General features: G+C 41.0%; 1 protein-coding gene across 1 annotated transcript; it reads right to left on the bottom strand.

The window, feature by feature from the left end:
• Window positions 1–354: 354 nt before the first annotated feature.
• On the bottom strand, window positions 355–13,527 carry LOC143788408 (vitellogenin-A2-like). The gene is made up of 35 exons (XM_077278079.1): window positions 13,276–13,527; window positions 12,012–12,032; window positions 10,732–10,883; window positions 9,896–10,147; window positions 9,616–9,777; window positions 9,379–9,527; window positions 9,124–9,274; window positions 8,843–9,000; window positions 8,536–8,701; window positions 8,293–8,418; window positions 7,862–8,080; window positions 7,556–7,779; window positions 7,301–7,398; window positions 7,086–7,210; window positions 6,854–6,955; window positions 6,656–6,775; window positions 6,390–6,579; window positions 6,213–6,306; window positions 5,946–6,131; window positions 5,650–5,797; window positions 5,349–5,562; window positions 5,081–5,253; window positions 4,378–4,989; window positions 3,957–4,001; window positions 3,790–3,861; window positions 3,495–3,707; window positions 3,266–3,408; window positions 3,019–3,157; window positions 2,792–2,927; window positions 2,520–2,706; window positions 2,206–2,300; window positions 1,351–1,448; window positions 993–1,152; window positions 740–895; window positions 355–616 (listed from the first exon to the last, which is right to left on the bottom strand). The coding sequence occupies exons 1-35, from the start codon at window positions 13,313–13,315 to the stop codon at window positions 501–503; spliced, it is 5,442 nt and encodes a 1,813-aa protein (XP_077134194.1). The 5' UTR covers window positions 13,316–13,527; the 3' UTR covers window positions 355–500.
• Between the last annotated feature and the right edge of the window lie 11,909 nt (window positions 13,528–25,436).

Raw genomic sequence — 25,436 nt, 5'->3', positions numbered from 1 at the left:
GTACAGATGAGCAGACAGGGATAGAGAGTATAGAGATGGTCAAACAAATGGGCAGAGAGGGAAAGAGGGTAAGAGAGGGTGAAAGAGAAGGGGCAGAGAGGGTCTGGCTCGGCTCTGTTGGGGATAACACACAATGCCAACCTCCCACAGTGATGAGCCTCATAAACTGTCTCATATGTAGTCTACCTTTATTGCCCATAGCAGCCAATCAGAGCGCAGCAGCTTTCTCCCATGCTTCCCCTGTGTCCTTGGATTTGCTACTCCAACCAGTCATCTCTTTTGTATATGACTATGAATGATTGTCATCCATCACAAAAATCACTGATAGAAAGTGGAGCCACAAGTCAAATATTTTCGAATGCAAACTTTTATTGGGAATGAAGAAATACATTACAAAGTCTAGATTACTTCTTGGGGGTCACCCTGAAATGAAAATCATGTCTCTGTGGGGTGCACAGATTATACAGAGAATTAAAGGATGGTGACGGCGGGACGCCGGATTAAGAGGAGCATGCCGTGTCTTCACATGAACAGGATGTATGTGCTTCCACGAGTTCTGTGAAGTCTTCAGACTTGTCCAAGCTCACTTGTCCTTCAACCAGGTCCAGAGTTGCTCCTACAGAGATGAAGACATAGAAAGTCATAAATCTTGCTAAAAAATTGACCCCATGGGAATTACATGATCATTATTTAACAGTAAAGTCTCGAAATACTTTGCAAAGAGGAAGGTTCCACTCACCAGCAGGTAGGCAGTGGAAACCAGTGGTTACTTCGGTTGTCTTAACTGGGGAGCATCCTTTGGCGCATCGTAATACGGGATGAACTGAGTAACACTTGGCATTCTCACCATCGATTTCCTTCTCAAGTTTCACAAGAGATTGTTGAACATTGCAACCTTAAAGGAAGAGAAACTCTGTGTTAGGCCATGTTCTGGATCTACCCAGAGGTACAACTCAGGATATGTGAGAACAGAGCAAAGCCGCCTACATTACCTTCAGCACAAGTCTGGGCAGGAAGAATCCAAGAGTGAATATGGCTCATTTCATCCATGGCCACGGAGCCATCAGGTCTACGGAACTCCTGTACTGACTCGTCATCATTGCGGCCACATAAGCCACATGTCTGACCCTTCATCCAGATGGCTGGTATCACCTGAAAAACCATTCATTCTGTAAACTGTATAGAAATCACAATCAGGTCTTTCCTAGAACAGTTTCCGACCCTCTGAGCCTTTATGATGGGTTTTAAACCTAAGACTGATGATCCATTTCTACCAAAACCTCACGCATGGAAATCCTTATTATTTCCAACACGATGGGCCACTCGCGAATACAATCACACCAGAAGTACCTGGACGTTCAATCCATCATAGTTGATCCTCTGAATGCCATATTCTGGTGCCAAGATGGACAAACCGTTTTCTGCTTTCAGAATCTCCACCACTGGCTCTAAAAGATCAAAATCGCATATGGTAAAGTTAGAGGGAAGGTATCACATGTAAAATTTTTACTAATGACATATCTTATGATAACTATTTTCTCTTTTTTTTTGTTATTGTAGATATATTAATTTTATTTTTTGTATATGATTATCAGGGCAACTAACTTGTATGGGGTGCAGCAGCTATACGGACCATGGGAAACAATAGTCTGGAGACGTTCCCTGACTTCTTGGTAAGAGTAGGGTATGCCCTGTAATCTACAGATATAACTGTGCAGGAAGGGAAGGTGAGCTGTGTCATCCATAAACTTCTACAGAAGAGTGTTGTAGGCATGCTCTATAGTCTGTGCGGAGGTCACGGTGCAGAGAGGAGGAAGTGAGTTGTGACACCACCTATTGGTTTCTGTAGGAAAGTGCTGTGGACATGCCCTGTGACCTTTGCAGAGGTAATTGTGCAGGGAACGGATGAGTAGGTAAGTTGGGAAATCATATATTATTAATAGTGGATCCTCTGCTATCTATATGTAGGTGTTACCTGTCATTGTAAAACATTGCAAAACAGGAAGAGTCAGCCTGGAACTAGGCTCTGTGTCCAAAGTCAAAAAAGTAAAACTTCAGGATTTTTTAACTATAGTTGACATGGAAACTTTCAAAAACATCAGCAAAATGTATTAAAAATTGACTTTATCCCTTGATAATTTTCTGGCACATTCCCTTCAATACTGCAGCTTCCCTTCCATGGGTCTATAATTTCCAATCACCTACCGGCCATTGACTTATATGGGAGCTGGCTTTCTGACAGGGGGACTCCGTTGAGGGTCATCTCCGGTGATTCAGATTTGTAGGACATTGAAATGTCACTATCAGGGTACAAAATGAAGAGGATTGTTTGTAATAGTCGATCACTTCTATATAGGTTTCACTATATGAAATCATCACCCCAGCGTCGCCTGATATCTCACCTTTTTCTTAGATTGGAAAACAAAAGCTTTTCAAATTTTACATTTAATTGAATTTCCTAAATTTAATAGCTTCTAAAATTTGTAATTGGTTATTTGATTTTTTTGTGAGATACTCACTAGTTGCCAACTTTAATGTTCAAGTCCTTGTGTCCGGGAACATGCTTAGATTTCTTCACCATCACCATGAATTTCATCTCATCGCTGCAGTCGTGGGCTAGGATGTGGTAGCAGTTTTCAGGCATGGCGTAAGCAAGGTCAATACCATTAAAGGTGGTCAGGCGGTTTTCAGTGGCCTTACATTCACCTGTAAATGTTAAAGTTATATGAGACAAAGTGGCAGATTGTGGGGAATTGTATTTATTTTCCATGTTTTCTGTGCACCATCGAACCTTGCAAAGAGTCCATGATCATCTGAGGAGCTTCAGCAATTAAGTTCCAAGTTGGGGACTGGAGAATCTCACTTTGTGAAACGCGCCGAACTGGGACTGGCAGTGGGATTCTGAGCGCTGTGTAGAGCATGGTCAGCTGTAGCGAGGACATTAGAAAATATTGATTATTACCACGTTCACCTTGTGAGATGGAATTCAATAGTATATAAGCTCATGTCCCAATTTACCTTTGGCAGGCGGAGAATGACATCGACGGTTCTAGAAGAACTGAGGGACAAGATGAGTTTTGCTTCACGTTGAGAATTCTTCTTGTATCTCTGAGAGGCTCCCAACAAGTACGCAACTCCTGGGATGAATTCTGAAACACTGACACAAATATTGACTTGTTAGTCCCTAATATGCTACAAAACCATCGACAAAAAAGCCTACACACGTGATCAGAGCTCTCAATGTCACGGAGTGAAGAGAACTTACTATGTGGCGGCATACTTCAGTTTGGATGGTACTTTTGGCCAGTTTACAGTCACCTTCACGGCAGGTTGGTTACCCAAGTGACCAGTTTGAGCTTTGGTTATAATCTTGTAATCCTGACAGTTCTGTCCCCACTTGAGACTGGCCTGAATTGGTAAAAATGTGGACACATTCAGTAGAATGGATTTAATACAGATATTTCAAGACTTATTTGACATAGACGTTGGCTCACCTCAGCTTTATGGGAGCTCAGCACTGCAGCATTGACACAAGCTCTCCACCGGCTTGCCTTGGTGAAGTCCACAACATAGGCCTGGAGACGAGGTTTGGAGATGGAATAGTCGGCATAGACGATGAGTTGATATCCTTGACGAACGTTGTCATTTCTGATGGCGCGGACAGTGACGACCAATGCAGGGGGCTTGTTATCACCCAAAAATTTGTTCTACGGGCAGAAATAGCCATAATGTGATGCTCTATAAACTTCAGGCGAGTTTAGGTTTAGCACATGTGCCAACAAGATCTACCTGGCGAGGACCACGGCTGATGCTTGAAGATGACGAGCTTGAGGATGAAGAGGACTGCTGCTTGCTGTCAGTCTGGAAAGATAATGGCTTTAGTCAGGATATCATAATAATTTTTAGAGATGCTTTTAGAGGTGATCCACGAGTGCATGAGAAAAGTGGTCACTTACTCTTTGTTCCCGTACTGGTCTGAAGCGAAGGTTGTAAAAATGTCTCTGTATAGGAAAATGACACAAGTTTATTAATGGATATGGATGGAATAAATGGTCACAATATGTGTTCTCAAGTATAAACTTATATATGCCGTACATGCAGCTTTACATGAACACCCGAGCCTTACACTATGGCTGGTCCAAATAACTAAAGCAATTGTTACCATCCACCTCTCGTGTCTCCCCTTTTCCTCATAGTTTGTAAGCTTGCGAGCAGGGCCCTCATTCCTCCTGGTATCTGTTTTGAACTGTGATTTCTGTTATGCTGTAATGTCTGTTGCCTGTATAAGTCCCCTCTATAAGTTGTAAAGCGCTGCGGAATATGTTGGCGCTATATAAATAAAATTATTATTATTATTATTATTATTATATGCCATACCTTGGATTGGCTGCTGCTGCTGCTGCTGCTGCTGCTGTCGTCGCTGCTGCTGCTGCTGCTCTTCTTTCCATGTTGGTGTTGCTGTGCTCGATCATGCTGCTGTTGCCTGTCCTTGTTATGCCTTCTTGAGCTGCTGCTGCTACTACTGCTGCTGCTACTACTGCTGCTGCTGCTGCTGCTACTGCTGCTGTCGTCCTTTTTAGGTCTTCCCATTCTGCTGCTGCTGCTGCTGCTGCTACTGCTACTGCTACTGCTACTACTGCTGCTGGAACTGCTGCTGCTGCTAGAGCTGAGTTTCTTATTATGGCCTCTCTTTGTTTCATCTTCATCATGTTTGTGCGCATGGCCATGTCTCCTGCTGCTGCTACTGCTGCTGCTTGACTGACTGCTAGAGCTTTGAGGCTTCTGACCATTTTGTCGGCTTCTAGCTCTATGACCAGGTGATGATGATGATGATGAAGAAGAAGAAGATGAAGAAGAAGATGATGAAGAGCTTGAGGATGATAAAGCACGGGCCAACTCAGTCTCAGTACCATCTGCAGCAGGTGTACGCTTTCTGGTCTGCTTTGCCTTCTGCTTCCTGGCTTTTTGGGCCAAGCTCTGGTTCCTTGCCTGTAGGAAAAAAAAGTATAATTTCAACCAAACTATTACATACTTAAGTTTATGAAAACCAGCAAACTAATATGGGTTAATTGACACCTACTGCAATTTGCTCATCGATGCCAAGAATGGTCTTCAGTCTCCTATGGATCTCAGATTCCTCCAGTTGTTCTCCTTCCTTCTCCTCTACATCAATCAAGGCAATTACCTTTGATGCTGCTTTGGGTCCGGCTGTGAACTCAATTTGGATCTTTTCAATAGAGGCATCGGTGTGAGCTGTAAATGTGCACAGATCAGACATCAAACAACCTTAAACCAATGAACGATAGACTGCAAGGTGTGAACAGTCCTGTGACCATGACCCCACTAACCTGGTTTTATTGTGATTTTGGTGTCCAGATCTCCCACCATATGATAGAGGATTGAGTTCTTGCGTGCTGCAGCTGTCAAAAACTCGTTCTCAAGACAAACTTGGATGGCAACTTGGCTGATTTTCAAACATTTTTTGAATGCCTGGGAAGAATATTGGCGATGGGTAGATGCAAGACCCATGTACTTCTTGGGTCCAGTTTCTGAGGAGGCCTCCTGAAAAAGAGAATAAGATGGGATTGATCACAGTGATCAGTAGAAATATGACTCTTCTTCTGGGCTATAGAAATTATTAGTTGTTACCGTCATGCTTGCTCCTTCAGCTGAAGTCCTGCCTGTAGCCTCGAAGTGTTTCTGGAGGATGCCTTGACTGACTGCTTTTGGCACCAATGGTGTCTTCTTAGCGGCATCCAAGTCTTCAGCATTTCTAGAGACGGCGTAAGTATGTGCACTATACAAAATTGAAGACAGGGGTTATTTGTTGCTGTCTTGGAATCCAGAAATGTTTTTTTTTGAGACATTTGGTTAGCAGCTCGCGATGAATTTAGCTTTCTTTGGATTTATTTACACAGGCTTGTGAAATATTGGTCTAAATGTACCTTATGCGAAGTAAGTCATCCTCTTGTTGGCAGGGTTGTGCTTCAAATTTAATGTTCTTTTCTTTCAAATCCACACGTGCTGTGAATTTCGCTGGGATGTTTGTGAGCACTTTGCCATGATATTCAAGTCCACTCTGGATCAAGGGGGTGTTGATTCCAATTGTTGAAACACCATGGATTAACAAACTGCAGGTACAACAGACAAGACATTATTAGATGGTTAATCTACAAAAATCGCTGATCATCCTGATTGAAGTTGGATCTCACCTGGGGTTGACATCTGCATTGATCTGCAACTGAGATTCCAGCAACTGAGCAATACTGAAGTCCGGTGTGTAAGCTGGGGTCATCTTGACATCAACTATAGTGAGGAATGGATATTCTGATCAATATCATACTCATAAAGGATATGACACAGGAAAGAACTCAATCACATTGACGTACTGTTCACAGGGGCGTTGGCCACAGCGGTAGAGTACCAACTGAACTCCATTGGAAAACCAACAGTAGTTGGGGTGATGTGACGAGCTTCAAATGCCACAATAGCCTTGGCGTATTGTCCAACCAGACCATTCAGAAGCTTGTTAAGGATGCTCTTGATGGCAGCATGTCTTTCTACTGGCTCATTCAATGCCTGAAATAATCCAATCTTATAAGTTACTCCTGACATATGCACAAAATGATATACACTCGTTGTACGTTCTTCTTACCTGGGTCAGAGTTTGAAGAGTCTCTTTGTTGATGTTAGTGAAGGAAAATTCTTGACCGAATGCTTTGATGTATCCAGACAGAAGTGGAGCCTGAGATGGTTGAGGCTTGAATCCGTTCAGCTGCCAAGAAAATTAAAGTTACAGCCTCTATTGCAAGCAAAGACATCTGGACAACATCAAGGAAAGACAAACGCTCACCATTTTCACAATCTGGTAGATCTTCTTCTTCATTGGGAAATCACGGAACTGGGCATCTTGCTTTCTCAGGATCTGCTCGATTCCTTCTCCTCTGATACCAACCTTTAAAAAAACAACAACAACAAAATCTTTATCTCCTTGACATAAATAATGGTGAACAGAAAAGAGGAAAAGGGCATCAATGGCACTGTGGCATCTCTGTTTTGTGTCAATCTTTTGGTTACTCTTGTACCTCTAGAACGTCAGTCTCTGCTCCACCAACATAGGCTTTCAATTTTAACATAAGGAACACGGGGAACATGGTACTGGCACTATTCATCACGTACAATTTAGCTGCGGCTCCACTCATCAAAGAGTCTACGAGATGAAAAAAATTCCAACAATTTAGTATCATGATATATTAGCATATAAACCGATACGATAACATAACTCCTTCCATAAACTCACATTTGAATGCGTCCATACGAATGACTTTGCTGTAGCGATAGCCCAGACTATCAATGCTTGGGTTGAACAGTTTGAGGGCAACATTGCAGGCAGCAGCCCTAGAAGATAATAGGCATTGGTTTATGGATTAGGACCTCATGAAATAATATACTTCCAGACGTTTTGAAGCTCAATTCAAATTTTGTCCATCATATTGTTTTCAGCACAGCTCTTAAAAGGGCCTGAGTTATAATGATATGTGGGCGCTATACTCACAGGGGCTCCAGTTGGGGAACACTGCTCTTGGCCAAAGCTTTGAGTTGGGAGTAGACGAAACTGGCAATCTGGAGGTTAGCCTTGCTCTCTCTAACAGCAATATTTGCAATATTGGCAACCATGGCGAGGCTGGGTTTTGTTTCAAATAAGCACAGAACGGCGACCATTCTCACTTCAGTCCGTGCCTCACGGTTCATGTAGACTTGCATAAGGATTTCTTGAACCTAGAATGCATATGCCAGTCAAGTTATTAATCAAAAAGGCCCCAAAAATGAATAAATTAAGAGTTCTAGAAGGCTATCTTACTCTTTGGGGTTCCTGCTTGGCAATATTCCTTAAAGCCATGATGGCATCAACCTTAATCCTGACTGGAAGTTGGGAGGCACTGGAGGAAAATCCTGGCAGGAATTTCTGAATACGTTTTAAGGATTCTGGCCGACCAGCGTTACCCAGGGCTTTCAATGCCAGAGCCATGTCTTCTTCATGGACCTTGCTTAGGGATTCTGCTGCCAAATCTTGGATAGGCTATAAAAGAAAAAGCACAAAAGTCAGGAAATCCTAAAAAGTAGATTTATAGGAGGTCTCTATGTCCGCCTCGCATGGTTATGGTCACCTTCACTAGGTGTAGACCCTAGGTTTTCTATGGATAGCCTACCTGCTCATGAAAAACACACTACAAAGTGGTTTCCTGTAGACCTCAGTAGTTATAATCTCCATCACATGCAGCAATAACTCACCTCGAGAACTGAATCTGGACAAGTACTGAGTTGGTTGCAGTATTTCTTTACCATTGAACCATATCCAAGCATTGCAACTTTGAACAATGAGGGGCTTTTCTCAATTTTGGAGTCCTTGATGATATCCTACAGCAAGAAGTATGAAAATGTGACTATTTTATGTAATTATAGTATTGGATAAACTGATATCAGAATGCACAATATATTAGTGATATAATATTAGGTAACAAGGTGAATACTTACTTGAGCAATCTGCAGTGCCCGCTGGGTGCCTCTGCTAAAGTGCATTGCAAAGGGGATCAATTTGAGGGCTTCTGCAGTTGTCAGATCTCCACTGTGAAGAATCTGGTAGACCACCTTCAGGCTGTCTGCTGTGGCAGCCATAGGAAGAGCTTGTAAGATCCAGGGTCTAGGAAAATGAGATACAATGTTCATTGTCCAAGAGGATATATCAGTTTACATAGGAATTAATGACCTGTTAGTATATTGATGACTCCTATCAGGTTTATGCAGTATGACATGAAAACCAGCAGGATATAAAATCACCAACCTATATCTTGGCTTTTCGGCAAACTGCTTCCAAATGGTCTGCATGATGTCAGGGGTGGCATGACGCAAAAGCTGGACCAGTTGCATGAACTTTATGGAGACATCCTTATGGAGCTCCTGCTGATTGTTCTGTACTATGTGCTGAAGAATTTCTACGATCTGATGGGAGTCAAAAAGAACAATTGAGGAATGAAATGCACTTGTGATATCGTTGTGGTGGGTTACATTGATGAATGTAATGAATATATATAGCTAGAACCTGTGCGTGTGCCCTGCTCCTACCTGCGCCTCAAGGCTCTTAGTCTTGATCATAACAAATGGAATTTGGTATATTTCATCTCCAAAGTTATAAGGAAGGTTTCCACGGTTCTGGAGCTGAAGTTGAGGGGTGCTCTGTTGGCTGCTCTTGGTTCCTGCCCAGGTGAGAATTTGCCTAAAAGTGAAAAGTTGTAAATAAAAACAAAACTAATGCATAAAATATTCTCAGCTTTTTCTATGTACATCATGAGTTTAGTTGGATTTGAAGAACTTCCTTACTTGGCTTCCATTACGGCACCACCTTGACGTTCTTGGAATGGAGAGTAGCGGATGATCTGCTCGGAAGTGACCTCGGTGATAACAGTATTGTGTTCCCGGTTCTTCATCTTGTAGGTGAAAGTTGCAGCATCACGAATGTTCCTGTGCATCTATATGCAATTACAAGCAGAACAGACAATGAGCAAGTGATAAAAGCCAGATGTTATAGAGTCTGTTGAGATTTCACAAGGAGCGTACCCTCTTGCAGGTGATGCATTCTTCCATGAAGGCCATCCCAATATCCTTTGATACTTTTTCTTGGCAGTTATTGAAATCGATGGATTTTACAACAACCAGTTGATCTCCTTTCTTGTCTTCTTGGATCACATATCTTGTATGGCAAACACCGGCAATGCTTATCTACGGCATGGAAAGAAATTAGTGGTGAGTACCCAACATAAGAAAGTACGGGGTATGGGTTACAGCAGAGTACGGCAGGACATTCACAGCAGAGTGTGATAGGAGGACATCCACTTACCTCTTGCAGGTCGTATACATTCTGGGTCTTCTTGATGGTGACCTGGAACAAGCTGATGATTCCTTTGTAAAAGTTGACCATGGTTTCGGAAACATCATTAGAAGCATAAATGTTTCCAATTCTTCCGCTGTGGTACTCAAACTTGATGGGTTTACTGAGCTGCTCAGCAACAACCTGGGTCAACTTAGAGGAGCGAGTGAATGGGTCTTTAGGCCACGCACCATTCATTTCTTTGATGGTCAGAGACTGGGCCTAAAAATTAAAATAGAATGATCAAAACAAATTCTGCACCCATTTCAGCCTCACCTGTTAATATTCACTTTGTGGCTTAGCTGTAGAGCCACAAATTGTAGACCACTGACCTAAGCCATTGGTGAGTCCACCATTGGGCTGCCTCCGATGAGCACTGAGAATCTAGGAGGACCTTATCAAATTTCTGCTCCTTCAGGATAAATACTTTGGACCAGCTGGGTTTTCCCTGACTTGTTAAAATATTTTTCTCCATGTATGATCAGTTGTACTATTAATTAGTCTAAAATCTACTCCCAACTAGTTACTTGTTCATAGTTACCCTGAGCCACTGGTTAAAGGGGTTTTCCATGACTTCCAAGCTAATGATCTACCATTTGTCACCAATGAATAGTGCCACCCGCAGAGAGCTGCAGTACCATACACAACCACTACAAGGCTTATGGTGCTGTGACTTGTAAACAAAGGAGAGGAAACAGGAAACCGATCGGTGGGATCAATCAGCTGATCAGACTTCAGATCCCACCAATCTGCTGTTGATGGATTACAATTTGATCCCATAAGAGAAGGTTTGTATCTTTCTTTACCTTTAACAAGTACATCCTCTGGGAATAGGGAATGATCTCAAGCTTGCAGGCGATATTAATTCCAGCTCGTACAAAATCATTTTCAGGAAGTCCAGTCATGACAAAGGCCTCATAGTCAAAAACTGTGATTTTGTTCTGGCTGAACGAAGGATCTGAGACATAAAAAGTAGAGAATCCGGTAAAATATACATTAAATCATTGGGCTCCTGGAGAGGGTCGCATTGTTTTATGATGCATACTAGTAATGATGACATAGAATCTGTGTATGAATCGGGCGGCAAGCTTCTACGTTCCTGCAGCGCCTCCACGGGGGGTATTAGGTAGTAAACATTGAAATCAATGGATTGTCTGTATTATGTACAAAAGTGATGGGTCCTCCAGAGAGAGATGATCTCTACAGCTCATAGAAGAGGCCCCTGAATATGAAATACACTTGTTTCCCCATAATTATCTGATAGATCATTGGAAATTGGGTTTTGTAAACTGTATCCCTTTAATGTGGCCAGAGGGTCATGAGTTACATTGGTGAGGATGATGGGTGTGTTAGTAGAGCAGTTATGCAAAGCAAGGATAGTCCACGACTCGTACATCTCTGATGACCACAGATTCTACTTCTAGAATATCCTCAGAAAATATCAATGAAATATTAATTACATCATAAAAATATATATGTAAAAAAAAGAAAACCGCCATCACTGTGATTACTGCTGGTGACACCGCGAATGAGCGGCTCAAAAGCTAAAATATATTTACTGGAGATATTCAGATCTGTCAATTATTATTTAATAATCAGAATAATGCTTATTACGATCAATAGACCATAACATAAATATGGCATAAGAATGACAGATCATTGCACTCATTTTATAGTCCATCATCTCCATGAAATCTATCAGAAGGCTTTTCCTGCGTAATCTGAGAACAGCATGATGTAGGATCCCTGATTCCAAACCCTGGGGCCGCTTGCTTCAGTTTTGATACAATACCTGTGTTTTCTGCTGTAGATGTAGCAGTGCTCAGAATGCTGAGCTGTGTATAACCCCGCCCACACCAGTGATTGGCTGCTTCCCGTGTATATTGTGAGAAAGCTGCCAATCAGTGGTAGGGGCGGGGCTACAGATTAGCTGGACCCTAGTAAGTGGCACATAGCTGGAATCAGGATCTTAGCCCCCACATCATGCTGCTCTCAGATTAAAAAGCAAAAACCTGGTGACCGATTCCCTACAAAACACAATCTGGATAGACAGATAGTAGTATCACATCTGTAGTGTTCATCTTACCTAAATAGGCATTGTCTGCACCTGTGGAGAGAAGACAAGAGATGTTATCTAACCTGGAGAAACTGGGAATGTGACTGTATATATATATATATATATATATATATATATATATATATATGTGTCTGTATATTAGGACCCCAGATATATATACTTGTATACCCCTGTGATTAATATACTTAGAATGAAAAGTACACAGATGTTGGACTTTATGGGGAGAATGTTCTAAGGTTTTTGCAGAATTTTTTTTTTACCATCACAAAAAAATCACAAATGTTGAAACTTTTTTATATTTTAAGCCTCTCTTGACCCCTTTGGAAAAGTGGGTGATAAAGTAGGTGTGGTTAGCTATGTAAATGAGCTGAAGAACAGATTTATAAATTGCAATTAAAAAAAAGTCACAAAATAAACTGTTAATTTTACTCCAGTAACTGAGATGGAAAACAAACTGAAGAAAGGTTTAGCGAGAAGTTTTATGTTTAAAGATGTGTCACAATCAATAAATATCACACAACACACGAAACGCAGACCCAGGAAAAGTGACCGCGAAAAGTCAATCATGATAGATAGCTAATAGATAGATAGATAGATAGATAGATAGATAATAGATAATAGATAGATAATAGATAGATAGATAGATGGATAATAGATAGATGGATAATAGATAGATAGATAATAGATAGATAATAGATAGATAATAGATAGATCATAGATAATAGATAGATAATAGATAATAGATAGCTAATAGATAGATAGATAGATAGATGGATAATAGATAGATGGTTAATAGATAGATAATAGATAAATAGATAATAGATAGATAATATAGATAGATAATAGATGGATAATGGATAGATAATAGATAATAGATAGATAATAGATAGATGATAGATAGATGATAGATGGATAATAGCTAATGGATAGATAGATAGATAGATAGATAGATAGATAGGTAGATGGATAATAGATAGATAATAGATAGATAGAGAGATAGATAGATAGATAGATAGATAGATAGATAATAGATAGATAGATAGATAATAGATAGATGGTTTATAGATAGATGATAGATGGATGATAGATAATAGATACATAATAGATAATAGATAGATAGATAATATATAGATAATATATACTGTAGATAATAGATGGATAATAGATAGATAGATAATATATAGATGGATAATAGATAGATAATAGATAGATGGATAATAGATAGATAGATAATAGATAGATAATAGATATTAGTTTCGGAGCCGCCACTCACCCGCCAGTGCGAGCACTAGCGCTAGGATGATTCCCCTCATGATGATGGTGAATGTCGGACTGCGGAGCGCCCAGCATATTTATAGTGCTCCGCGGGTGCACGTCACACCTTGGACACATCTCCGCTGGCATCGGCTCGGGTCCTTATCAGCTTTGGCCGGAGGATCTTCCATCAACCATTAACCTCAGAACTTTTGATAATTCTGGATTTTCTCTTCTCGGGGGATTAATCATCTTCTATCGCCCCGGGTCTGTGTTACCATGTGGGGATATTTTGTGTTTATACTTTGTATCATTTCTTTTTTACTTTTGGCGCAGGTCCAGGATGTGGATTAGGTCCAGGTTGTGTGGACTTTGGTGCGGTCACCATGACCTGCCTCCGGTCACATTAACTCCACAGTCATCAGATGTTCTCTGGAGACCTTTTCTGTCATTTTGGGGTCCATATTTCTGTAGTGCTGTCTGTATGATCGAGGGGCATTTACTGTGAGGACCCTAAATCTATAAGATGGTTATGAAAATGTAACGTGTCGCTCTGTGGCCCCAATCCAAGATATGAACCAGACACTTGTCTGTGTTGCCATAGAAAATGAAGAAAAATGGGGACAGATTGGGGGCACCAGCAACACCGAATACCCCCCATTGCTTATTCCTGCTGCCCCGGGATCAGAATTGTAAACTGTAGTTTCATCGTCCCTATCTCTAAATTTTGTGGCAGTTTGGCCACTTCTTTGGCTGCCTGCTCTACTGCCCTGGCTCAGTGGCTAAGAGCGCTCAGCGCATGTGAAGATACAGCAGATCCTGCAGCTTTTATCTGCAAATGTCACCATCTACACAGACGATTCAGGGGCAGCAGGGGGCTTGAAATGCAGCAAAGGGGAAAGTATCCGGTATTCAGAGTCAAGTGTCGGATCACTGCAGTCTCAGGCACTTTACTAGTGGCGGTAATGGTGGCAAACTGTGCGCACCAGGATGATGCCAAGGAAGGTGGTTTAGCTCTTTACTAAAGAAAATGTTGTTTTCAAAAAGTGTAGTTCATTGTATTTTTTTTGCCTTGTAATTTTAACTTTCGTCATCAAACGCTTTTCTGCCCCCTTTCTGGGGGGATAATTTCTGGGGGATATTTTGGAATAACTGCAGCCCCTTCATGAATTGCCCCATAGACAATGAATAGGCAGCTCATGCGCAGATCCGCTCTGCCCGGGAAGGGGTGCGGATCCAGTCTCTGAATCAGTGGGGGTCTCAGCGGTCGGACCCCAGTGCCCAGCAATCAGTAATTGATCCCCTAACCCATGGGTATCCTCTGATTGGGGATCAACTGATGTTATGGGAACAACTCTCTAATCTATTGTCATATTTCCATCGATGTTCTGCAGCAGCTGAGGTACATAGCTTCATGGGACATAGATCTGCCCCTGGGTGACTGGAGCCCTATGGAAGCCTCATCTGTGTGCAATCATAGCACCAGAGAGCCGCCCTCCAAGATGGCCACTTCATCACTATGCTGCACCTGTGCTGCTCCCGCCTTTATCATGGGGGTCTGCGGCGTCCTGCTGGTGCACTGGCATTGTAGACTGGTGTTGGAGGGTACGGCTGCCTTTTTCTCTTTGATGTTTTTTTTTTATTTACCGTATTTTGCGGATTATAAGACGCACCCCAAATTTTGAGGGAAAAAAAACCCCCTTTTTTTAATAAAATGGTGGTGCTTCTTATAATCCATGCGTCTTATTGCTTATTGGGTGTGGTGGCTGCGGTAAAGTGGGGTCCCAGGGTCACTGCTGGAGGAGGTAAAAGTGGAGCGTTGCCGCAGGCTGGGATGATGGGGTGTTCGGATGTGCTGCGCGCTGCTGCCAGTATTCGGTGCTGCGGGGGCTCTGCCGACATTTTGTGAAAGCCCAGAGCCCCCGCACTTACATAACTTACTATGCGGTGGACTCATGGCTGCTGGGGGCGGCGCATGCGCAGATGGAGATCTCAGGAGGTGAGATCTCAGTGCTGAGATCTCATCTCCTGAGATCTTGGTGCCGAGATCTACATCTGCGCATGCGCCGCCCCCAGCAGCCATTTTCCCAGAGTCCACCACATAGTAAATTATGTAACTGCGGGGGCTCTGGGCTTTCACAAAATGTCGGCAGAGCCCCCGCAGCACCGAATACCCGCAGCAGCACATCCGAACACCCCCTCATCCCAGCCTTTGGTCTGCAGCAACGCTCCACTCTTACCTCCTCCATCTGTGACCCTGGGACCGGTAAGGTGTATCTGCATTACAAGACACAACCCCATTTCCCCCAAAAAAATTTTGGAGAAAAAAAGTGCATCTTATAATACAAAAAATATGGTATTTGGGGGGGGGGATAGTTGACTATGGTGTGAAATAACAAAATAAGTAATGCTCCCCTTCCCATTCCCCGGTCCCCTGTGGTGTCATCCCCGGGTTCCAGCGCAGAGCAGGAGGAGACCCTTCTAGGGGATTTAGACACTTGTAAGGGGCTTCTACAGTAACCCTGGGCCTGAAAGACAACTTTCATTTACATTTTAAGCCACTAGAAAAAAAAAGATATTTATAACATTCAAAAAATACATTTACAAATAACAAGAGGAACATTTGATTTAAAATGGATCCTAATAACCAAAATAATATAAGTCAAATAGTCCGATCCGAGCGAAGTAATGTTTCCAAACACGAGCCCTCTTGGTAGGAGACTTTCTAAGAGCAGCTGCTCAATTTTTTTTCTATTAAAATGATGTACACCCAAATGGAAACCAAATGGGCCGTGTTAGATTTGCCTTGTCTGGTGCGGTTTCATCAATGAGTTCTGTCTCTACTATAAAGGAACAGAACTTTATAAGTCGCCAGAGTCCGCTCTGAGATAACAGAAATAATACCAAGAAATGAATAATTCCTGTGTTACATAGAAAGGAGGAGAATGCCCTCGGTGCAGATGTAACCGTAGGATAAGGCTACATTAGAATACAGATACATTTATTTTATTAATTACATGATAAAACAAAGTAAAGTTAAAATTAAGAAAGGTGCAAGAATCAAAAAATGGAGAGACATAGGACTCGGTCAATTATTATTGCTAAACATGATGAAATCTTCATGTCTTCATGCTCAGAAAAAATGCAACTAAGGTGTGAAATCAGAGTCCAGCAGTGTAAAGAAATTACAGAAAATCATAAAATGTCAGAACATCCATAGAATATGAAAGTGCCTGGTGCCAATAATGAAGTATAACTAAAAGTATATAACAATATATTGCTGGGAAAGTGTAAACTTAGGCAGGTTCTACACAGCAGACAGACAAAAACAATTCATTCATGTAATTCATTGATGTAAAAGTTTTAGTTCTCTGGAAGAAGCTGGGCGAAACGTGCGTCGGGGCAGAGGGACAGGACCGCTCTACACTTCCATATGCTATCTAGTGATGAGCGAATATACTCGTTGCTCGGTGGTCTCCAAGTATTTGTTAGAGCTCGGAGATTTTGTTTTTGTTGATGCAGCTGCTAGACAGCTTGAGTACATGTGGGGGTTGCCTGTTTGTTAGGGAATTCCCACATGTATACAGGCTGTCTATCAGCCATAAGCCATGCAGCTGAGGCGAGGAAAAGTAAATCTGCGAGCACATCCAAATACTCGGAGATCACCCGAGCAATGAGTACCCTCGCTCATCACTAAAGCTATCCCCACTCAGGTAGAAGCTTCGTGCCTCGTTCATTTTGCTTGGCTCTAATCATGGCTATGTCTGCTGCCAGCTCTATTCTATTGTGAGTTCTTGACAGGCGCTAATCTTCATGCTCAATACCTCTTATGGGGTTTATACAAGGCTCTGCGGTGTTTTCATGCGCACAGGCTTTGCGGCATGCTGCTTCGCTCTGTTATGTTAATACATTTTCTGCACCATCGTTGCATCTCAGCCTGTAAAACTGATCTCTCCTGTTTTGATTCAGGTCCGCTGCTAATTATCTAATCAGAATTTCTGACACTAAGGCCGGGGTCACACTTGCGAGTGTAATGCGAGTCTCTCGTATCAATACCCGGCACTGCCGCCGGCACTCAGGACCAGAAAACAGCACAGAAATACATAGAGCCGCACACTCCGGTCCCGTGTGCCGGCGGCAGTGCCGGGGATTGATGCGCGAGTTTCTCGTATTGGACTCGCAAGTGTGACATCGGCCGTACTCTTGCATCAATGAATTCCATGAATGAATCGTTTTTGTCTGTCTGCTGTGTAGAACCTGCCTAAGATCACACCTTCCCAGCAATATATTTTCAGATGCTTTGGTTATACTTCATTATTGGCACCAGGCACTTTCATATTCTATGGATGTTCTGACAGTTTATGATTTTCTGTAATTTGTTTACACTGCTGGACTCTGATTTCACACCTTAGTTGCATTTTTTTCTGAGCATGAAGACATGAAGACTTTATCATGCTTAGCAATTATTATTGACTGAGTTCTATGTCCCTCCATTTTTTCATTCTTGGACCTTTCTTAATTTTAACTTTACTTTGTTTTATCATGTCATTAATAAAAATAAATGTATCTGTATTCTAATTTAGCCGCTCCCTTATCCTATGGTTATTAACAATTGCTTCATGAATTGTCGCGAGTGTGCACCTATTATTATAGGAGTGTTACACTAACAAGGATCTTAACATTTAATACTAATAGAAAGGATGATGACAAACTACACATGGAACTAATGAGATTTTTACCTTTCACCTACTGAATTCATTTTAAAAGAAAGTTGTGGATCTGGCAAACAACAAACATTTTATGTTAAATACAAAATATAATAAATATTTAAAAAAACAAAACAAAGACTTTTCATTGTAAATATAATGTTTCAATGTAAATTCACTGGATTTCATACTATTAGAACAAATATTATTTACTTTTACTGTCCCGTTACTTTTTGACCCAATTTTTCCGTTACAGCTTCAGCCCCCTTAGCTTGTCAGGTAATCTGATGACATTTAGCCGCCCCCGGTAACAATATGAATGTATCCTGGCTTCTCACAAATACATTTAAGTGAAAGAATTACATTTCAGCATTTATACAAATATGCTCATACCGTATTTAGATTTCCCTTATATTATTCCAATTGAATAACAGGAATAACACAAATTGAAAATTTCTCCCACAGAGAGCAATCAATCTTTTTTTTTAACTGGTTAACATGGTACTAAAACCTTTTTTTTTTTCTTTTATAATTGACAAGACACACTTGACTTCAAGTTTTCATTTCGAGAATATGTATGAAAACAAAAAGAAAAACAGTGAAAAAGAGCCAACTATACAGATGGAAGAACGTAATGTACGGATATTCTTTATTTCACAGTAGTAATAACTTATGTTAATAATTTAATTTTATAAAGTGGATGTTAGAAAATAAACTGTTAAAAATCAGAAAAAAATTACCCAAAGCAAATCAGATATTTTCATTAGTTAAAAACAGTTGCAAAAATAAAAATAAATTGCCGAAACTAATTTTTAAAATGTGTACCATATATAAAAATGTGTGTAATAAATATGTTCACTAGATTGAAGATTGTGCCATCTTAATACACTGTTAATAGAAGATTAATATTTCATTACTAACTTCTAAATAATATTTTATAAAAAAAAAAAAAAGATATAGTAAATCAACTAAATGTGAGTTAATTGCCTGTACAGCCCTGAAGGAAGGATAAGCTAGTGAGGAATGAATAAGAAATATAAAACAGATACAGATTGTAGAAAACATGATCAGTTACAATTGCAAGTCACTGAGAAAATTCATATAAAATTAAATTAAATGCAAAATATTTGTAAACTAGGCAAACGCGACCACATTGCCAAAGAGAAAAACTATAAAACTGTTAAGCAAATGTACATTTTATAGTTTAATAAAGAGTACAATGTAGGCAGAGAGAAAAAGTACGGTAGTTCCAAAGAAATACAGAAGGAGAAGATATAGATGGGAATTTATTTTATCAAGAAAATAAAAATGCACAAAAAAGATATTAAAATGTGTCTGCAAAAGATACTAAATATATCAGAAGAATGCAGTGTAAATGGAAAGTAGAGGGGAAACACACAATGACATTGCTATTATATGTATATATATATATATATATATATATATATATATATATATATATATATGTATATATATATAGGTGCACGGACTCAAATTCATATAGTATAAGGAAACCTGGAATAGAATAGATTATATGTAAAATAAATGTCAATGCTAAAATAAAAATATGATATATAAATAATTTAAAAAAATATATAATTCGTATAAAATATATGAATGCAAAGCAAAATAAATTAAAAAATTACTGGAATAACTTAAGAAATAAATGATGAATGAAAATGTAGAAATCTGTAGATGTGGGAATACTGGAATCTGATGCACAAATAGTGGTCATAAAGTTCTGGGAAGATATTATTCTAGTATTAATCAGACACAGATTCTTCCTTCCCAAGAGATATTGTTGTTAAACCTAAAATTAATCACAATAGCAAACGAGACTCGGCAGAGAAGTCGAGGGATGTGTGTGCGGGTCACAGAGAAATGTACGGAGAACAGCAGGGACAGCGGCAGCCGCCGGTCACACACAAAGCAAACACAGAACGACTGTCGGCGGGGAAATAACAAGGTCATGTTCCCACATGGCGGAAAAGTTGTTGGGTTTTTTTGCAGTTTATTTTGTGCTGAAAATCCTCTAAAAGTAACAATTCTAATAAAGTGTGTGCGATTTCATGAAAACTCCGTCCATCGTGCTCTGTAGGTTTCTATAGAGCCTGAAAATCTGCATGGAAAAAACACAGCTACGTTATTAAGTGCAGAAGCAAAGCTTTTCTGTATGACATAAAATGCATTAAAAAGGCTGCTTCAAATCAGCTGCAAAAAGAGAATATTATGCATAAAAACAGCAATAATCAGAGCAGATGGATACTGTGTACTGTATGTTGGCAGATAAAAACCATAACATTCATGCTACATGTGAACACAGCCCAAGAGAGAGGAGACGATACAGGAAACCAGACTGAAAAGCTACAAGGAAAGGAAATGGTTCATTCTGCAAAAGCGAATATTAACCCTATACAGACTCAATCCGCCCGGGCTAGTGATACTCCTCACACTCCAGGATGGAGTTTCTTCTCTTCTTCCTCTGATCTGGAATTTTCTACCACTTTCATTTTCATTTATAAGTAACATTTAAATGTAAAAACTTTCATGTTTGTCTCAAAATTTTCTTGTTTTAAAATATTAAATACACAGTAAAGAAAATAAAATTCCACATAAAACCTATCAAAATCTGCATCTGAATAAAGGAAACATATCAGAAGAGATTAAAGATAGAAATCAGAGGGGAAATGTCCAAGTGCACGACACAGATAGTCATGGGTGAAGAAAGCAAACCGGTAAATGAATAAGAATTATTACTAAAGTGAATATGAACACCAAACTAAATATATAAAAAGTAACATCGAATATATAAATAAGATAGAAGGGAATCAATGAATAAATGATGAATATGTGGAGAGATTTGCAGGGATTTACTAATCAATTGTCACCAATCACTGAGAATCTGCCCGGTAATGTGATTTCTATACTTTTCTCACAACTTCCTCAGTCCTTAAACAGGTGTAGAGAAAATCAAAGTGTTGTGCGGAAATGTATGAGACGTGATGGAGCCGGGCACAGACATGCATGTGAATATATCCGCTCACATAACTGCGATCTGATGTTATTCCTTCATTGTACCATGTGTGTTTTATGTCGTCTACTGAATACATTTACATGTAATATTGTCCCTTAACTTCGAGCCTCTACAGGACAGATATATATATATATATATATATATATATATATATATATATATATATATACATACAGTACAGACCAAAAGTTTGGACACACCTTCTCATTTAAAGATTTTTCTGTATTTTCATGACTATGAAAATTGTACATTCACACTGAAGGCATCAAAACTATGAATTATCACATGTGGAATTATATACTTAACAAAAAAGTGTGAAACAACTGAAATTATGTCTTATATTCTAGGTTCTTCACAGTAGCCACCTTTTGCTATGATGATTGCTTTGCACACTCTTGGCATTCTCTTGATGAGCTTCAAGAGGTCGTCACCGGGAATGGTTTTCACTTCACAGGTGTGCCCTGTCAGGTTTAATAAGTGGGATTTCTTGCCTTATAAATGGGGTTGGGACCATCAGTTGTGTTGAGCAGAAGTCTGGTGGATACACAGCTGATAGTCCTACTGAATAGACTGTTAGAATTTGTATTATGGCAAGAAAAAAGCAGCTAAGAAAAGAAAAACGAGTGACAATCATTACTTTAAGAAACGAAGGTCAGTCAGTCCAAAAAATTGGGAAAACTTTGAAAGTGTCCCCAAGTGTAGTGGCAAAAACCATCTAGTGGTATCTTCCTATCGTCACACTTTGGTCCGGCACAACCATGGTGAATCTTTATTTTTATATAGCGCTAACATATTCTGCAGCGCTTTACAGTTTGCACACATTATCATCGCTGTCCCGATAGGGAACTTAGATTATGAGCCCCATCAGTAGGTCTTTGGAATGTGGGAGGAAACTGCTGCAAAAACGGGGAGAACATACAAACTCCTTGCAGATGTTGTCCTTGGTGGGATTTGAACCCAGGACTCCAGTGCTAACCACTGAGCCACCATACAGTGCTAACCACTGAGCCACCATGCTGCCCCTCCAGGTAACAGGACAGTATAGAAAACTGCATTAAACATTTTTGGTATCTTTAGCAGTAAACAGATGTGGCGTTCGAGTGGTCTTATTCGCGACCCTCACTTTGAGGGCCGGGAGGGTGCAGAGTTGCACATTGGTTATTTTTGGGTTTCTCTGTCCGGGGCGCTCTGGATCAGGTCACTGTGACTTTGGTAAAGAACAAACATTTGGCAAATAAATAACGGCGCTGGTCCTGAGATCAGTCGCATCTCATGAATTGTGCAAACACCAGACTGCCGCTTCCATGTAACGTCCTTCTCAGTTAAAGGGACATCACCACTGCAGCCATGGATTCTCCACGTGATAAGTGTCTGACGGATGCAGGTAGCGCGCAGATGCTCGGCTCTTTCTGTGACTGCTATCGAGAGTCATGGAGAGAGGCGCAGATGTGCAGCCCCCTCTCTGTGCAGTGGAGACCCCCATTCTATCTGACACACCCTGGGGGGATTTCGGTATCTGGCGGCGGCTGCAGCAAAACTACAACTCCGAGCGGACTGTAGACATCAGAGCATCCTGGGAGGTGTAGTCACATGTTGAACACTGCCGTGTTCAGGACCCTCATGTACCACTCACTTACAGTGGCTTGTGAAAGTATTCATTCCCCCTGGCATTTTTTGTGTTTTACCATCTCACAACCTGGAATTTCACCGTTTTCTTGAGGGTCTCCATCAGTTCACATAAAGAACATGCTGACAATCGTGAACATTTGGTTTTCTTTTTATTGTGGAGCAAACAACAAATAGGACAAAATAGATAAAAACTTCACTGTGCAAAACTACTCACCCCCTAAAGTCAGTACTTTGTAGAGCCTCCTTTTGCGGCAATTGCAGCTGCAGGTCGCTTTGGACAAGTCTCTGAGCTTTCCACATCTTGTCACTGGGATTTCTGCCCATTCCTCAAAGCGAAGCAGCTCCGGCTCCTTCAGGTTAGATCTGGTGAACAGCGATCTTCACGTCTGACCACAGATTCGCCATTATATTAAGGTCTGGGCTGTGACATTTCCACGTTTCCCCTTACACCACTTGCTTTAGCGGTATTCTTTGGGTCATTATCTTGGTAGAAGTAGTGATGAGCGAACTTGCTCGGATAAGGTGTTATCAGAGCACACTCGGGTGCTAACCAAGTGACTTTTGCATGCTCGAAAAAAAAGTTCTCATCCCCGCGCCTGTATGTCTCACAGCTGCTCAACTGTTGCAATACATGCTCTGATTGCCTAGCAAACGGACAAACCCTGCATGTGTTGTGGCTGTCAACCAGGTGCGGGGACTCGAACATATTTTTCGAGCATACCAAAGACACTTGCTTAGTACCTGAGAACTTTCACTCATCACTAGTTAGGTGAGCCTCCGTCCCAGTCTCAAATCACCGACAAACAGGTTTTGATCACAAATATCCCTGTATTTCGCACCATCCATCTTCCCCTTGTCTAGGACCATTTTTCCTGTCCCTGCTGCCTAAAAAAAATAAAAAAAAAATCTCCACATCATGATGCTGCCACTGCCATGTTTCACGGTGGGGATGGTGTTTGTGGGTTGATGAGCTGTGTTGGTTTGGCACCAGACACAGCATTTACCTTGGTGGCAAAGATCAATTTTGGTTTCATCTAACCACAGCACTTTCCTCCATACACTTGGGGAGGCTCCTACATGTCTTTTGGCAAACTCAAAAATGAGCCTTACAATGTTTGTGTATAAGTAAAGGCTTTTTTCTGCCCACTCTTCCATAAAGGCCACCTCTATGGAGTGTACGGCTTATTGTGGTCGTATGGACAGATACTCCTGTCTCTGCTTGGGAACTCTGCCGCTCCTTCACTGTTACCATTGGTCTCTGTGCAGCCTCTGATTAATAAAAACTGGATTCCAGCTCACCTAGTAGCTCTATGCTCATCCACCTGGGGCTCAGACACCGTCATTTTTTTCTATTCTCTCTGATTAATGCCCTCCTTGCCCGGGCTGAGAGTTTTGGTGGGCGCCTCTCTTGGCAGGTTTGTTGTGGTACCATGTTCTGTCCATTTGATGATGATGGATTTGATGGTGCTCCAGGGGATCATCAGAGATTGGGATATTAATAACCCAACCCTGACTTGTACTTCTCAACTTTGTCCCTGTTTGGAGATCTCCTTGGTCTTCACGGTGTTTGGTTAGTGGTTCCTCTTGTTAATGGTGTTGCAGCCTCAGTGCCTATTCAGAAAAGGTAAAGTGTATATACTGGTGCCCCCGGACAAAGCATCGGCGAAACAGCGTCAGGTGTGGGAAGGACACAGCACTCATATTGTTTCCACCTTGGCTTTCAAGATTAAGGTATTATACTTGCTATTTTTTGCTGATCTTACCTGTCTGCAGCATAGGAGCTTCTCACAAAATTAGAATATCATCAATGCAAAAAGTGAATCTCATATTCTATAGAGTTATTACACAGAGTGATCTAATTCACGTGTTTATTTCTGTTAATGTTGATTATAGTTTACAGCCAATGAAAACCCAAAAGTCATTATCTCAGTAAATTAGAATACTTTATAAGACCAGCTTGAAAAATGATTGTAAAATCCAAAATGTCGTCCTACTGAAATGTATGATCAGTAAAGGCCCTCAATACTTCGTCCTTTGATCAATTACTGCATCAATGCGGCGTGGCATGGAGGGATCAGCCTGTGGCACTGCTGAGGGGTTATGGAAGCCCAGGTTGCTTTGATAGAAGCCTTCAGCTCGTCTGCATTGTTGGGTCTGGTGTCTCATCTTCCTCTTTTTGTATTGAAGAACTGAAATAAATTAACTTTTTGATATTCTAGTTTTGTGAGAAGCACTTGTACGTCCAGCCATCATTTTTCTTCACATATAAGTTATACGATCACGGTCATTAGGACTAAATTGGTTATTATTTATATAGCACCATTAGTTCCATGGTGCTGTACATGAGAAAAGGTTACATACAGGGTTATAGATATCGTTTACGGTAAACGAATTTACAATGACAGACTGGTGCAGAGGGGAGAGGACCCTGTCCATGAGGACTTACATTCTAAAGGGTTATGCAGGTTTGACACCTTAGGCCGGTTTCACACGTCAGTGGCTCCGGTACGTGAGGTGACAGTTTCCTCACGTACCGGAGACACTGACACACGTAGACACATTAAAATCAATGCATCTGTTCAGATGTCATTGATTTTTTGCGGACCGTGTCTCCGTGTGCCAAACACGGAGACATGTCAGTGTTCGTGGGAACGCACGGATTACACGGACCCAATAGAGTCAATGGGTCCGTGTAAAACACAGACCTCACACGGACGTTCTCCGTCTGGGGTCCGTGTGCGTGCAGGAGACAACGCTACAGTAAGCGCTGTCCCCCCCACATGGTGCTGAAGCCGCGATTCATATGTTCCC

The sequence above is a fragment of the Ranitomeya variabilis genome, chromosome 8 (assembly GCF_051348905.1).
Source record: "Ranitomeya variabilis isolate aRanVar5 chromosome 8, aRanVar5.hap1, whole genome shotgun sequence".
Lineage (NCBI taxonomy): Eukaryota > Metazoa > Chordata > Amphibia > Anura > Dendrobatidae > Ranitomeya > Ranitomeya variabilis.
Note: the sequence above shows the minus strand (reverse complement) of the source record. Positions and strands in the feature narration are given on the sequence as shown.